This window comes from Diospyros lotus, chromosome 11, assembly GCF_014633365.1.
Source record: "Diospyros lotus cultivar Yz01 chromosome 11, ASM1463336v1, whole genome shotgun sequence".
Taxonomy (NCBI): Eukaryota; Viridiplantae; Streptophyta; class Magnoliopsida; order Ericales; family Ebenaceae; genus Diospyros; species Diospyros lotus.
In genome coordinates this window covers 7,567,864-7,582,588 of record NC_068348.1, presented here as the reverse complement: position 1 = coordinate 7,582,588, position 14,725 = coordinate 7,567,864, and the positions used below count along the sequence as shown (strand labels likewise).

Below are 14,725 nucleotides of genomic sequence, written 5' to 3'. Positions count from 1 at the left end.
GGCCCGCGTGGGGGAGTCTCCCGAGTGGTTTTTTGATTGTTGTTGTGCCTACAAGCAAAGTCTCATCCTTCTCTCCCGAAGCTCCGGAAGACCCCTTCGGGGCTCCTCATTGCCTGTCACTCTGTAATACCCGGGAAGAATTAAGAGTATAAATGATTTTTAAGGAAGTATATAACTGGAAGTAGCAAAAGAATAAGGTTATATGGCACATTAAAGCAGTTTTAGATGATCAAATCAGTCGGAGGGAGTAACCCGGACCTTAGATAGCTAAAGATAATTGTACAGTATCAACAAATGATTCGAAGTATGATTTTTAGTGATGAAAGAAGTGGGATCGGGAACAGTTTTCGGTACAATTGTCGACCAGGCTGAGAAAATCGAATCAACGTAGGAAACATCCAGAAGGTCAACGGAGCGTGTCAAGGACTAGTATTTAACGTGTAAAACAACCCTTAAGCAATTTCGGGTTGAATCAAATGGATTTAGGATCAATTTGACCAGCCGGGCCTAAGCGCAGTTTTCTAATTTTGCCCGAGGGAGGTCAAAACGGTAATTTTTCAGGAGTTTCGAGGGTCAAATGAGATGTACTAAACTTGTGAAGCTTAGTGGTATATTTGGATTTATCAGGGGTGTTGTGAAAAGGGCAGAATTGTCATTTGAAGAAAACAGGGGTCAAAGTGCAAAAAAATAAAAAATTACATAGTGTGAACGCGCAGCAAAACGACCGCCGCAAATCCTTGCACGTGGAGGCCGATCTCAGCGAAGGGATGGCCAAGGGCAACCTGGGGGAGGTGGTAGCCGGCGCGAGGATGCTTGGTGACCAAGCTATGGCCGGTGATTGGCCGAAAAAGGATCGGATTTTTAGTTTAAATAGAGGCCGAAGGTTTCGACTTTTGGAGCTCAAATCGATCGTGTTTTTGGATGTTTTTGAGAAAGTGATTAAGGGGCTTTTGATCCTTGCATCAAGGAGAAGAGATTGGGAGTAATTTGAAGCATTTTGGTGTGAGTTTGAGGGTTGCTCGAGCTCGGCCGGAAATCGGTGGCGGTCCGCCTAAGGCAACCTGCAACTGCTTATTTGGCAGCTTTACCGCGTCCTTTCGGCCGAAAAATGGCACCATTAGGATCGAATTTTCAAGGGCTTGAAGGGGGTGCCCTCGGATCTTTCATCGGAGATGTCGTCGGTGGCCGGAGAAGTGAAGAAGATGGTGGCGCGTGGCTGCAAGCGCCAGCTCCCACGCGCTGAGCGCATGTGGGCGCGTGAACAGGGGTAAAATCGATATTTTTCTTCCAGTATTTTTATTAATTTATTTTAGGATTTATTGTGTTGAAATATTTTAGAAAATAGTTGAAGAAATAATTATTTTGGAATTATCAAGGAGAAAATTGAGAGAAAATAGAGAAAATTAAGGAAAATTGAGGAAAATGGATTTTAATGCTTCCTCAATTAAATATGATGTTTAGGAAGTATCTTGGCTTGAGGTTGAGCACAAGTTCAAGTATTTGGGGTTTGGCACGCAAATCGAGGCCATGCACGAGGATCGAGGCAATCCGAATACGTTCGAGGTGAGTGGTTTATCTCTAGTTTTACCTTTAGTTCAGGTGAGCGGTCTCACCAGGACTCGGGATACTATGCTTACACGTTTTATTTATGTATATATGACATCATTTGCATATTGATCATGTGATGTATTGCATCAACTGTTTTTACTTATAAAAGAATCGGTGCATGGCGTGTGATTTTCATATCATCGGGGTATTGATATTCGTGTCAATGTTGATTTCTGTGTGGGACGGGATGGGGTCTACTTGAGAATAGGACACGGTTAGTCCTGGCGATCGGGTGACACGGTAGGGCACCCGGGGCCGGTATTGGTGATCGGGTGACACGGTAGGGCATCTGGGACTGGTAATCGAGTGACACGGTAGGGCACCCGGGGATTAAGTATGTTAGGGAGATTTCTCAAGTTAGATGTGTCTTGCATATTTTCGTTTGTCTGAGTATGCCATGCTCGTGTGTGTCTCATGCATTGTATTAACTGTTCCATACCGTCACTTAGATATTTTATCATCTAACCTGGGCTATGCCCATGGAACGTTTAATGTTCCAGCCAAGAACTGCTGCGAGGGCAAGGATGTGGCCGGTTGAGGGCCAATGGTGCTTAGTTTGTTAAGTCGTTGTAACGTTGGAGGATTTAATATGCATTTCAGGTTGTAAATGAACAGTTGTATAATAGTGATTTTATCATTTGATCTGTATTACGTATTTTGCTATGGAAATACAATGTAAGAACTATGGTGTTTTGGTATTAATGTATCCGCTATGTTGTATTAAGACTCGTTTAGTTTAAGATTATTGATCTTGATAGTTAAACGGGTAAGGCTGAGGTTCGCGGAGTTTTGTATCTGCATGTGAAGATTGTTCTTGATATACCGCGCGTGTTGAACTTGAAGAGAAAAAAAAAAAAAGAAATCCCAGGAATACCCTTATAGTGACACGCCTGGCGAGACGGGGTGTTACACACTCGAAGACCCTTCCGGGTACCTTTCCCCAAAGGCTCACTCATGCCCTATTGGGCTCCAACTCCGACCTAATCCAAATCCGTTTTGGCCTTACTGGTGACACCCTAAACCCTTGGCCGTGATGAATGACTCTACTCTAACTAATACCAAGATAAATAAATTTAATTATTATAGTTAAACAACAAAAGACATAAAACATTTGTTATTAAAATATTCTAATGAAAAACTTAACAAAATACTACAACAAAGATGTAGTTAATCATATCCACAAAAAAGTAAATAAAGATGACAAGTCTATTTCTAAATCATATTCGTATTGCCTAGGTTGTAATTCTTCCAATTCCCATGCAAGTTTGAGAGAATGCAATGCAAAGTGGTAGCATTTTATTCTCGAACTGATCTCACAAAGACGACCTTCTACTCATTTCTCTGGAAAACTCGACTCTTTTTCATCTTCAAGTAAACTAGAATCATCAATTGAGTCTAAACCCATCTGATGAGCCACTCCCAATCTCTCAACCTTCAAATGAGGGAATGAATTAGGTTATAGGGGTTGTCATATTTCACTTTGTGTGTCAAAATAGGAAAAAAAAATAAACTTTTTTTATTACATTATTATTATTATTATTAGACTTGTCAACTATCACTTCCTTCCTATGCTTTTGTCAACTCCATGGCGTTGCATGGCCCCTCACCCTCCCCTCTTGTTTTTCCAAGTTACTATTTTTAAAATAATATATACACTCATTTATTATTTTAATTTTACATGTTATTTACGGCTATCGTCACAACAATCCAAATACCTAATCTAAATTCAAACCTTAGTGTGAACGAGCTTATATATTTTAGTGTCATTATCTAGTATACATAATTTATGGACTTAATAAGTTTACTTAGAAGAATAGTATACTTTATGCTTATCTAAAGGTTTTTTCTGACCGAAGTTAAATTTATTTTTAGGAATAATTGTACACAAAAATTTATGTATTTATTATTGTATGTATTCAATGAATTTATCTAACACATACTTTTAAGGGAAACTTTTCAAATTATTATAAAATATAGTGTTTCACATTTGATTTATGCCCGGTGTTCATCCTTCTATTAATATTTTAGGTTATTTTTAGTTCAAATGTTAATTGAGTGTAAACAAAAAAAATTACAGTAATACCTTAGTGGCATTAGATATTTAGAGCTCCTTGAACTATTAAAAAATGTAATATTTTATCCCTCATCTAATTCATGTTTTATTGTTCATTTTTAAACTAATGTTTTAGATTATTTTTAATCTAAAATTAACTCAAAATAAATAAAAAATTTAATAATGATACATAATAAGGTGAATAAACAATATATCAGATAGGACACTGTTATGTTACCCACTGTCAGGTAACATACTAGTTGCTCGAGTAAAAGAAAGGAATGGCCCCCACACCACATGCATGGGCCCACATAGATTTTATTTTCAAAAAATATCAAACCTACGGCACAAATTTAGTCACAAGAGACTTGGACAACCTTGATTTCACAATTGCATTTTTTGATGCGCCGCTCAAATGTTGACACGTCATTTAAGGTTCCTTTTGTGCCTCTACAAGTGAGCCTCTTGTTGGAGTTGATTTTTTAGAGTGTACTTAACATACTTTTTATTCACCTTATCGGCTATAATTATTAAATTTAAATTAAAAATAACCTTAAAATATTATTAGTTTAAAGATGAACACTAGACATGAATTATATGAGCGGGACAATATTATATTTTTTTAATAGTTCAAAGAACCCTAAATATATAAAGTCAATGAAGTGTTACCGTTAAATTTTTTATTTACTCTCAATTAATTTTTAAACTAAAAATAATTTAAAATATTAATTAGAAGATGAACAACAGACATAAATTAGATGAGGGACAAAATACCATATGTTGTAATAGTTCAGGAAACCCAAATGTAAAAAGCCTTCTCTTAAAATAATAACAGTGCATTCGTATTGATAAAAATAAATAAATAAAATTAATTACATAAATTCTAAACATTAAACTACATATATCTATAGTCTTTTTTATTCTAAGCCTTTAATACCATATGCCCAATTTCTTTCCTCTTTTTCTGAGTATACCATGCCCAACTCCTTCTGAGTTTTAAGAAATTTGGTTCCAGGATATTCGAATTTAAAGAAATAATTAAAAAAAAAATCCACTAGTTCTAGTTTAACTGTTGATAGGAAAACAAGGAGCAGCCAAAGAGTTCTTTGTATTCTGCTCTGGTAATAAAGCTCAAGGTCAAGGATATGCTTAACACAATTAGATTTAGACCGCATAATTAACAGAAGAAATCCATCATCAGATTAGACTCACTCTTCTTCTACTTCTTTTCTTTTCTTTCGGCTCTTCTAATCCAGGGAGAAACTCCAGCTCTGCGAGTTGGGACATATCAAATGAGGTTACAACTTAGAAGTAGAAAACATTTTTATTAATGATCTTATATTGTCAATCATTATATTGTTAATTATTTTTATTTATGATATTATTTTTTTGTAAAATTTCTATAATTCAAATCCAAAGACAAAGAAATAAGAATTCCCAACAATTGTCAATATCCCATATCTATTTACAAGTTTAAAAATATACAAGATCAACAATATCTCCAGGCAATTGAAATGTATGGAAAGTACTTGTAATAACCATGGTACAAAAAATGAACAAATAAATAAGATGCCACAAGAATGTATCACTGATCTTGGCAAATCTAAGTGCTTGAAGATGAAGTTGTAAAGAAGCAACCGAAATTCTTCAATATCAATTTTCCCTATTATTAATACATCGGTAAAAAATTCATGTTGTGATTTCTTAAGCCAAAACTAGCTAGCTCTAAGTCCTTATTGAGAGTGACATATATCTCAAATTATTTCTAGCTTCAAGCAATCTCAAAAAATATACTGTGCAACACTATATATCTCAATTCTTCCCCGTTTATTTACAGGTTCCAGTATGGTAATCCTTTACAGCAATTTCCCATTATACAAAAAGAGCACACTATACAGAAATAGAACATAATGACTGCAACTTAGGATCTTTACAATCTATCCTCCTGGATGGGACGAAGGAAGCAGGGGACATGTGCCTGAACCTGAACACTGTTACCCACATCACTAATTTTGGTGGCGGTGGTGATGTCATCATCACATATTAATGGAAGCCTGATAGTTTCTTCTGTATCATGTTCCTTACTTAAAACTCTAGTGCTAATAATTGACATTATTATTTATGAAAATCATATCTGCTTGATTATTTGCGTTGCCATTTATGAATTATGAAAGCATCTTATCTGCTTGGGTATTTTCTAAGCAATTTTTGTGCATGACTATTTGCATTATTTGTTATTTATCAAAACAACTTATGTGATATCATGATCGCATACATTTTAATGGAAGTTTGAATTTTTTGTGCGAAGAAGTATTCCAGCATTTTTTGTGATTGCAAAGTCCCATTAAAGTTAGAAAAGGAATTTTTATTGGACAACTATGAGATTAACTTTGCTGAATGGCACAAAATGTTGGATAGTTAAAATACCAGCACATGCAACTATGAGCCTAACTAAGATAGTAAGATGAGGTGGAGTGCTACCTGGGTTTAATCTTTTACAACACGAACAACTAAGCCACTGGGAGTCTGGAAAGTTTTGAGTAGACCTGAACCAATCAGATCACGGAGATGGAATCTCATATCCAACGGAGACAGTCGGAGGCGCTTCTTCTCCAATGCAGACAACATCATTTCTTTGTATTTCCTACGGTTCAGGAAAGAGAGCAGTTCCTTACGTCCCTAAAATAGAAAGTCAAAAGTACATTGCTTACTAATGCTTTTGACAGGTAAAATCCAGAATAATTGTTTTATAAATGGTTATAACAGGCAATATACAAAATTTCAAAACTTTAGATGGCTTAAAACAATTCTAAGTTTCTAGTTTCAGAAAGACCATTGTGATCTAGATATAGGAACTTCTTCTATTATTCCAGTTTCATGCAGACCAACACGAACTACTCAAGAAAAAAATCCTTTTATTTTAATGTTTTCAATGAACGTTATTTTCAGAAGAAATACTATATTAGTTCAGGGAATATTTATCCACAAGTTCTCAGAATTTCCAAAGGAAAAAATGCCAATTAACATGCTTCTAAAGGTCAAAGTTGTGTGTGAGGAACTGTACACCTTCATCAGATAGTGCCTAAGTTGTCGGAAGCCATAAAAAAGTAAAAACTTTTCAATCTTGTTTGCAAAATTTTAAAACACCACCAAGATTGTGAAGTTGACAACAAAAGCCTAGTCCCCAACTTACTTGAGGAAAAATCCATCTCCCCAAAAATAGAATCACCAAGCTTACAATACAGATTGAGAAAAGGCAGCTTTATCATTATCCAATGTCTCGCCAACCTGTGGGGATAAGGCAACTATCTTATTCTCAACGCGACAGATTGGTGAAGAATTGAGCACAATTTATTTTTTCAAATGAGCAATAAAAAATGTTTACCACTAGAGGAAAAACGTATTAGTGGAAGAGCATAACATTCATAAAGCACAATGAAGACGCATGCCTCAGAAGACAAATTAAAAATTCCCCTTTCCTCCTGGCTCATCAAGCTGACAACTACAGCTTGCAGAAGCCGCTCAAAATTCACCCGGACTACTAGCATATCCTTGTGTCCATCTTAAATGACACATTTTGTATGCCTCCACCCAAGGTACCAGATAGGGACGTCATTGCATAGGTCCTTCCATTGAGATATTAAGTATAGAAAATTCACAAGCATTTACCTGAGAGAGGCCCTTGAGTACTGAACCAATGTTTGGAATCGCAAACCAGTACATGTTTGGATCAATAAGTTGTCTGGTCTAGAAAGTAAACAAAAGCATTAGGAAAAAAAGTTGATAATAGAAGACCATGAAAAAATATGACATACAATCAAAAAAATACTAAAATTGCATAAAGCACTGACAGGCAAAGAGCAATGGAAGAATATGTTTAATTTATGAAGAGCAATGCAATTACTGCAAATTTTACAATATCAAGTTTACCAATTATGCTTGTGTACCTGTACCAAATAACAAGAGTATATAATCATGAAAAATGGCAATTTGCATGCATGTGTCGTGAGACAGAGACTTGTGGTGGCTTTTAACTGAAGGAAAATAATTAAAATCTCATCACATGGGGATAGCACATATGACAGATTGTATAGTTAGTTCTGCCAAAAAATTTAATTTTCATCCGTCTAGAAAAGAGGAAAACTTCTGCAAGGTAACATCCTGCATGGGAGGGACTTTAAACAAATAAGCCCAAAATTGTTCACCCACTTGAAGATTGATTGGAAGTCTTTGAGTATCAGAGTTTCAGGTTTCCACCGGCCATCAAACAACTTCATGTATGATTGAGTTAGATTTGAATTAGTTTAAAAAATGGGGGCAGGCTGTATTTGAACATCTGTGTGCTTCTCCAGAGGAATAGCAATGGTCAGGATATAATTGGGTGCCCGTTCCCTGCATCCTTGTTCCTACACCTCTACCCGTATTAGTTAAATTCTCATCTCCATCCCCATCCCTTTCAGATAATGGACATCCATCAGATACCTAGACCTGTTAAACTTATAATAGAAAATAAAAAATTCTCTTTGGAATTTTCTATAACTGCAAAATCAAGAAAAATTAGTGTATTTAATTATCGTCCCAATCAAGATCTTTACAATGTCTCCCAAGCATTACAGTAATGATGTACCAACATCTAGCAAGACAGTGATTTGCAGGTTCAGATAAGCACGAGGGCTTGGGTTGTGGGTTCAAACTAGGCAAGGTTGAAAATATTTCACTTTCACAACTGAGTTTTTTTATGGTGCTTAATTGATCTGACCCACAGCCCATCAGTAGTTTTTATCCATTTCTTGAGTTTTTACATAAATTTATGTGAACTTTATCTTGCACAACATTCCTATTGCATGTATGTTAAAATGTGATCATTCTCATTGTGGTTTGTTACATGACAAAAGGCTATTTGATTGCACCCCACACCATTTATGAAGTTTACATGCCATACATGCTTCAAACAACCACTAATTCAATTAAAAAATATGAATTTCAAGTGTATTTTTTCTATTTGAACTTCAAGTATACTTACAAGGAGGCCAGCATTGATTAAGAGAGAGATGTCTTGATCTTTCACGTTTCCCCCTGATGACAGAAGTGAACACTGCAACATGGCAAAAAGTGCCCAAACTGGGAATAAATGAGTGAGGAAACAAATTTCAAGTAGCAGAGCTTAAGAAGGAGAAATTGATTCTTCCTATGATTTTAACCCCTCTAAAAATTTAAGATAACTTTCTGTTCCTAGCTATGTCAATGCAAGTACAGCAACTAAAGCAACTGCAATTAAAGGTTCATTAATAATCCACTTGCACACTACAAGAAGATGGCAGAAAGCATTACACTAGATAGTGCGGATTACAGGATTCAACAGTCAAAATGAAATTTTTGCACATCAAAGGCAGATTGCTAAGTATTTAAAGTTCCAACTATATGGATGTATTTACAAGATGAAGATCAAAAAAAAAAAAAAAATTGCATTCCTCTGCAGCATTTCAACAGAACTATACTACTTATCAAAAAGAAGATTTTTCTACGTTCTTATTTATTGCATGATCTAAAATTACTCACAAGTTCTTCATGTCCAATGCTAGGATCCAGCTTGAATGGAATAACATGCACTTTGAACCACTCAAAAACTGCAAGAACATCTTGCTTCTTTGCTTCCACTCGTTTGATAACATTCTCAGCCTAAAGTCAAATGTTACATGCAAGAAATATTGTTAATGGACCTTTTTTTTTTATATCTGGAGTAGAACAACATTAGCACAAAGATAGAGAGGATTTAGCCCATTATAGCAACAAGGAGGATCTCCTTGCTTGTATAAAAATAAGGGAGATTCCTGCAATTTAACCAATGAAACTAAGCAAAACAATCATCAAACCAGAAAGCCATCAGAATGTACATATGTCCATAATGATGATCGATGTCACCATCTTGGAATTTGGAACTGAAATCATTCCCTACAATCACAGAATCAGAGACTAAATATATCTGCATAAACAGCCACTATAATCCTACAAACAAACAAATACCTTGATCAGTGTTCACCATAGTGGAACTGAAATCATACTTTACGCATATGTTAGAGTATATCGCAGCACTCCCTCAGATTCTCTCAACTCAAATAGCTCACCCTAGGAACTACCACACCCGAGAACACAATGATATTTGAAACACACAAAAGAATAACAAAACACAGCAAGAAAACACAAGAATTTATCCTAGTTCGGTGTCAAAATGAGACCTACGTCCAAACTGCTAGAGCACCTCCAATCCACTATCTTGATAACCCTTTAGGATGATTACAAAGAGAACCTTAATTCTACCCAGCCCATATACCCTGAAAGCTTAGCAGAATTCCAAGATTACAAGCTATACCCAGCCTATCTCTTCCTCTCTCACTCAATCTCAAACACAAGACAGAAACCGGAACTAACCCTTTCTGTAATGAGGCACACTAAAACTGATCAACTATCCCTATCCCACAATCTCTATTTATAAGCCATGGATTACATGAAAATAACCAACTGACCGACTGACCGGAAATAACTAATTTAACCGGTCAGTCATTCTCCTAAAAACAAACCTTCTAGAAGACATATACATTATAACAAAAAAATACAAATGTTGCAATACAATGTTTTGATTACACATATGACCTAATCTAATGCAAATGACACAACAGCATATTTTTCCTACAAAAGTTGAACAAAATCATAGGAAAATGTAGCAATTTGAATTCATTTGACATAAATAAAAGCAAAAACCTGATTCAAATAGTCATCCATAAACATTATGGCATGATCGTCTTGTCCAGTGTTCAGTTTGAATATTCGCAGAACTTTCTCCCTCCTGAATGTCTGCCCCAAGAATAGATTAAAATTAAAACATGTCCCCATCAATGATAAGAATTCTACCAAACAAAACTGGCAAACCAGGAAAGGAGCTGAAAACTTAATAGGCCCATTTAGTTGTGGAAAATGTTTTTTTAGTTTTTCATCTCCAATTTAAATCTCTAAATTTCAGCTTCGTAGAAAATTTGAAAAACACATTCAAATGTTAGAAGTATAGAAAACTAATTTCCAATCTAGAATAGGAACATATGTTCAAAAAAAAAAAAAAAACAAGAGCTAGAGGTTTTCGTTTTGTATAATTTGTGTTAAAGAAGAAGATGGAGATGATTTAGGAATTGTGGAAAGCCATAATTTTTAAATCTCCATATTAATAAGGAAAATTTGGAAAACTCATTTTAAGAGTTTTCCATGTCCAGTTGAATTTTGGAGAATTGCATTATGCAAATCTCCATTTTCTATTTAGAATTTTTTTTATTTGAATAAGTTTTCTAATTTCCCTTTTTTTATGGAGTAATTTTCTGGAACATTTGGGCTCTTTTGCATAACTAAACAGCACTAGTAAACTCTCTTTTTTTTGTTTCCAATGAATGATGAATGTAGGGGGTGAATTTGAAAAAAATTATCAGCCATAAGTTGAGAAGGCATCTGTGCATACTCAACTCAATGAAGCTCCAACTTAATTATTTTTATCAGCTATGATTCCTGTAAATTCTACAGCATTTGAGTTTGTACTTCATAACCATGAGATTATTCTATGTGCAAACAAATTAATACACCTGGAAAAGGTTTCTACCAAGTATAAATCTCAAGACCATTAGACTCTTTCAGATAAATATTCAATGTGTTAACTTCAGATCCATTTTGTACTTTTTTCCTTGCCAGTGGTAGTTTTTTTTTGGGGGGGCGAGGGGGCGCTGGGGGCGGGTGGTGTAGGCATATAACAGAAATTTAAAGTGGCGTGGTCAACAGACCTCTAGTTCCCTATCCACCTGTGTTCTGTCCTTTATGCTGCTATATAATTGAGAACGCAGAATAAAAGGCTGAATTGAGACCTGAAAACACAGCAACAAAAGTAATGAATGCTCCACATTGAGAATAAATTAGCGTCAGTTCAGAATAACACATGAGTGGCACATCTTTAGAGGAAAGAAGGAATGGAGGATTGACAGGAGTACAAAGCTTAAATTAGCTAAACCAAGAAAGCAGGCACATGCTTATACAAAGGACTCATCAGCATTGCATGCAAAAAAGGAATTCTCCCCCTTGTTTACTAGCATTCAGAAAGCTAAATTTCCTTCCAAAATGAATCACAAGCTAGAACACAATCCTCAAGACATTTCCAGAATGCCATCATGATGGCAGGGGAAAAAGGGTGGGTTGGGGGGGGGGACTCGATTTAAGTACATAAAACACATAATCAACTGTGGCAGTTATAAATTTAAATAGCACTAGTGGATGGTACCAAACATCTTTGGAGAGAGCATGGCGAGTTTTGCTCAATGCATGTATAGCTAGCCTAAGAAGAGTTTGATGGAAGGCTAAAATAACTGGTCTAACACAAACAATAAATATACCAATTGGCATCTAAGGCCCCGTTCAGTTTTAACAAAATATTTTTTAGTTTACAAATCCAATTTTACAACTAAACATGCCCTAACATTTTATGTTTCAAGAAGCCACAATATTAATTTTCAAAAAAGTTAGAGAACATCAAAAGTGATATTGTCCAATTCATAGTATAAAGTTGAAAAATTAGAAAATTGAGTTTTCTGTTTTCTATTTTCTAATGGGAGGTTAAATCATTCAACAGAAAATTAGAGTTATAAAATATAAAATGTTTTCTACAACTGAACAGGCCTAAGAATTTCAAAACAGAATATACTGGGACTGCATGAGTTCAAAGAACAAATACCAATAAATTCATTCACAGTCAGCTTTAAATTTCCGTTAGACCATAAGCTGCACTGTTGGATATACTCACTCTTATGCATCGAAATAGGTATTGCGTTTGTGCGTAATCATGGCGGAAGCAACACGAAACATATATAAAATAAAAAAAAGACCGAAACCAACCTTGTCGATACGAGGAAATTGAGCACGCATTATGCGAAGAGCGACCAAAGTATCGCTAAAAATCAAATTCTCCTCTGCAAAAAGATAAAAAGTAAACTCAATTCAAAATTCACCTAACTGAACATTCAAGTAGAAAAAACGCCAAACGTGAATCAAGTTAAGCAAAATCAAATTCACAAAGCATTATAACGGTCACTGTAAAGAAGTTTGTTGAGATCCAGAGAGAGAATAGACCAAGGGAGAGAGTTTGACGAGAGCATTCTTCGGTTCCGGAAACTGTGTCTTCTTCCTCCCTTGGCCGTTTCTTGGCGTTGCCTACTTTTGATGATGAGGCCGCCTCTTCCATCCTCTTTCCCGTCTTATTGATTGATCGATGAATCGATCGCTTTCGAATCTCGATTTTGTTTGACAAGACACAATTCCTCCGCTTCTCGTTATCGACCTGGTTTTAGCAGCTTGTGTTTGTCCAGTAACCACGAGACCCGCGACGGTACCTACAATGAACTATCCTTCTAAATTTACATACAATGGATTAATTGGCCGTTCATAAACCTTCTTGTTTCAAAATTCGTTTAAATTAAGAACTATCTTATAAGTACTACGGAGGCTACATCATAAATTATATAATATATTATAAATAATAAAAATACTCATCACATTTCATTTTCTCTTCACAGTGCCTTAGCGTCTCGTGCCGTCTCACTGCCTTAAGTAAGGGGTATTTTAGTCATGTAACTCATCGTTTCATGTCACTTTATCGCCTCACTTCATCACCTTGGATGAGGGGTATTTTAAATATTTTAGTTATATTATATAACCCACGATATAATTTATGGAGTATCAATAATATTTTTCTTAAATTAATCTGACGATGACAATTTGACAAAAATTGCGTAAATACTAAAAATGTGTAAATTTGCACTATGTCTTTATAATTTTCTTTATTTACGTTGAACCCCCACCCTGAGCATTTATCTCATGATTAGAATGAACTAATTAAAGTTTGGTATAAGAGAGTTCTATTTCTATACATCTAAGGCTAAAGAAGTGAAAGATTATAAATAGAAAGTTAAAAATATTTTTATGATTTTACTTAAGTCTATTTAATTTTTTTATTGTTTTGATTATTTTAATTATGTCCCAATAAATTACTTTAACATATATATTTTAAATTTAAGATTAAATGTAATTTATTTAGACTATTAATTTAGCAAATGAGGACTACATAAATAAAAGAAAAAAGAACTTGAAACTTTTTAAGGAGCATGTGCAATGTGCTTGCAAGATTTGATTGATAGGATATTAGTGTAAGTTTTAGAATGTGATGGGTATATGTTTGAATTTAGTGAGATTCTAAGGGCCCGAGGTCTAATTTACCTTGAAAAAGTACTGCACATACAGAGCCACGGTAAATGATCCACTGACGGGTGATGGCATCGTCTTCCAAACCATTCTTATTCAATCAAGACCAGAGCCGCCGACCGTTACTCTGTCCATCTGAAGAATCGATTTTGCAAATTTCTCCCAAAACGGAAGCGAATTGAAATGCTTTCGATCGTCATCACCACTTTAGCTCTACTACTGCTCCCTGTTTTGGAAAACCTTACTTCTCCAAAACCCTAATCCATCACTTTCTGTAAAGCTTAAAAGCTACTTGGTTGAGCGTTTTTTAATATAGCTTAAAAGTTATTTGGCTTTTAAGTTGTGTAAAACTTAAAAGTTGAGTAATGTTTAAATTGATAATGTATTTGGATAAATATGATTTTAAATTATCAATTAATATTTATGTGTTTGGTTTAAAAGAGTTGATAAGTTATCAAAATTTGATGAAAATATGAAAATAGACATATTGAATAATACAAATAAAGTGTATAAAAATACTAATTTTTAATAAAATTAAATTATAAATTGATAATTTATATACAATTATTAAAAAATATACTAATACAATTTATATGTTACATATATACATATACATATATACACATCAGAGAGCGACTGGTGGAGGAAGAAGTAACGGACGACAACTAATAGAAGAGAAAGTAGCAAATGCAGTCAATGGAGGTTGGAAGCATCGGCTCGATGGGATGGGTATGGGTCTAAAGACGGCGATCAACAGCAACAGAGAAGTTGAAGGCGACGATT

General features: G+C 34.9%; 1 protein-coding gene across 5 annotated transcripts; it reads right to left on the bottom strand.

Moving 5' to 3' along the window:
• Nucleotides 1–4,680: 4,680 nt before the first annotated feature.
• LOC127812447 (uncharacterized) lies at nucleotides 4,681–13,120 on the bottom strand. Of its 5 annotated transcripts, none has more exons than XR_008025917.1 (9): nucleotides 12,815–13,120; nucleotides 12,581–12,654; nucleotides 11,479–11,559; nucleotides 10,421–10,513; nucleotides 9,221–9,340; nucleotides 8,685–8,756; nucleotides 7,331–7,408; nucleotides 6,143–6,305; nucleotides 4,681–4,932 (listed from the first exon to the last, which is right to left on the bottom strand). XR_008025917.1 is itself a non-coding variant. In XM_052352827.1 (9 exons), the coding sequence occupies exons 1-8, from the start codon at nucleotides 12,924–12,926 to the stop codon at nucleotides 6,149–6,151; spliced, it is 822 nt and encodes a 273-aa protein (XP_052208787.1). In that variant the 5' UTR covers nucleotides 12,927–13,119; the 3' UTR covers nucleotides 4,681–4,932; nucleotides 6,143–6,148. The 5 variants fall into 5 exon arrangements, 4 of the variants coding, with proteins under 4 accessions (XP_052208787.1, XP_052208788.1, XP_052208790.1 ...); XM_052352827.1 differs by having other exon boundaries at nucleotides 6,143–6,340; nucleotides 12,815–13,119; XM_052352830.1 differs by lacking the exon at nucleotides 4,681–4,932 and adding an exon at nucleotides 6,855–6,949 and having other exon boundaries at nucleotides 6,162–6,305.
• Between the last annotated feature and the right edge of the window lie 1,605 nt (nucleotides 13,121–14,725).

Coding starts and splice junctions, on each gene's coding strand:
- LOC127812447 (XM_052352827.1), bottom strand. CDS start 12,926: ATGGAAGAGGCGGCCTCATCATCAAAAGTAGGCAACGCCAAGAAACGG. Junction 10,514..11,478: donor AGGTGGATAGGGAACTAGAG/GTCTGTTGACCA, acceptor TTCTTGGGGCAG/ACATTCAGGAGGGAGAAAGT. Junction 7,409..8,684: donor TAATCAATGCTGGCCTCCTT/GTAAGTATACTT, acceptor TTTACTTTCTAG/ACCAGACAACTTATTGATCC.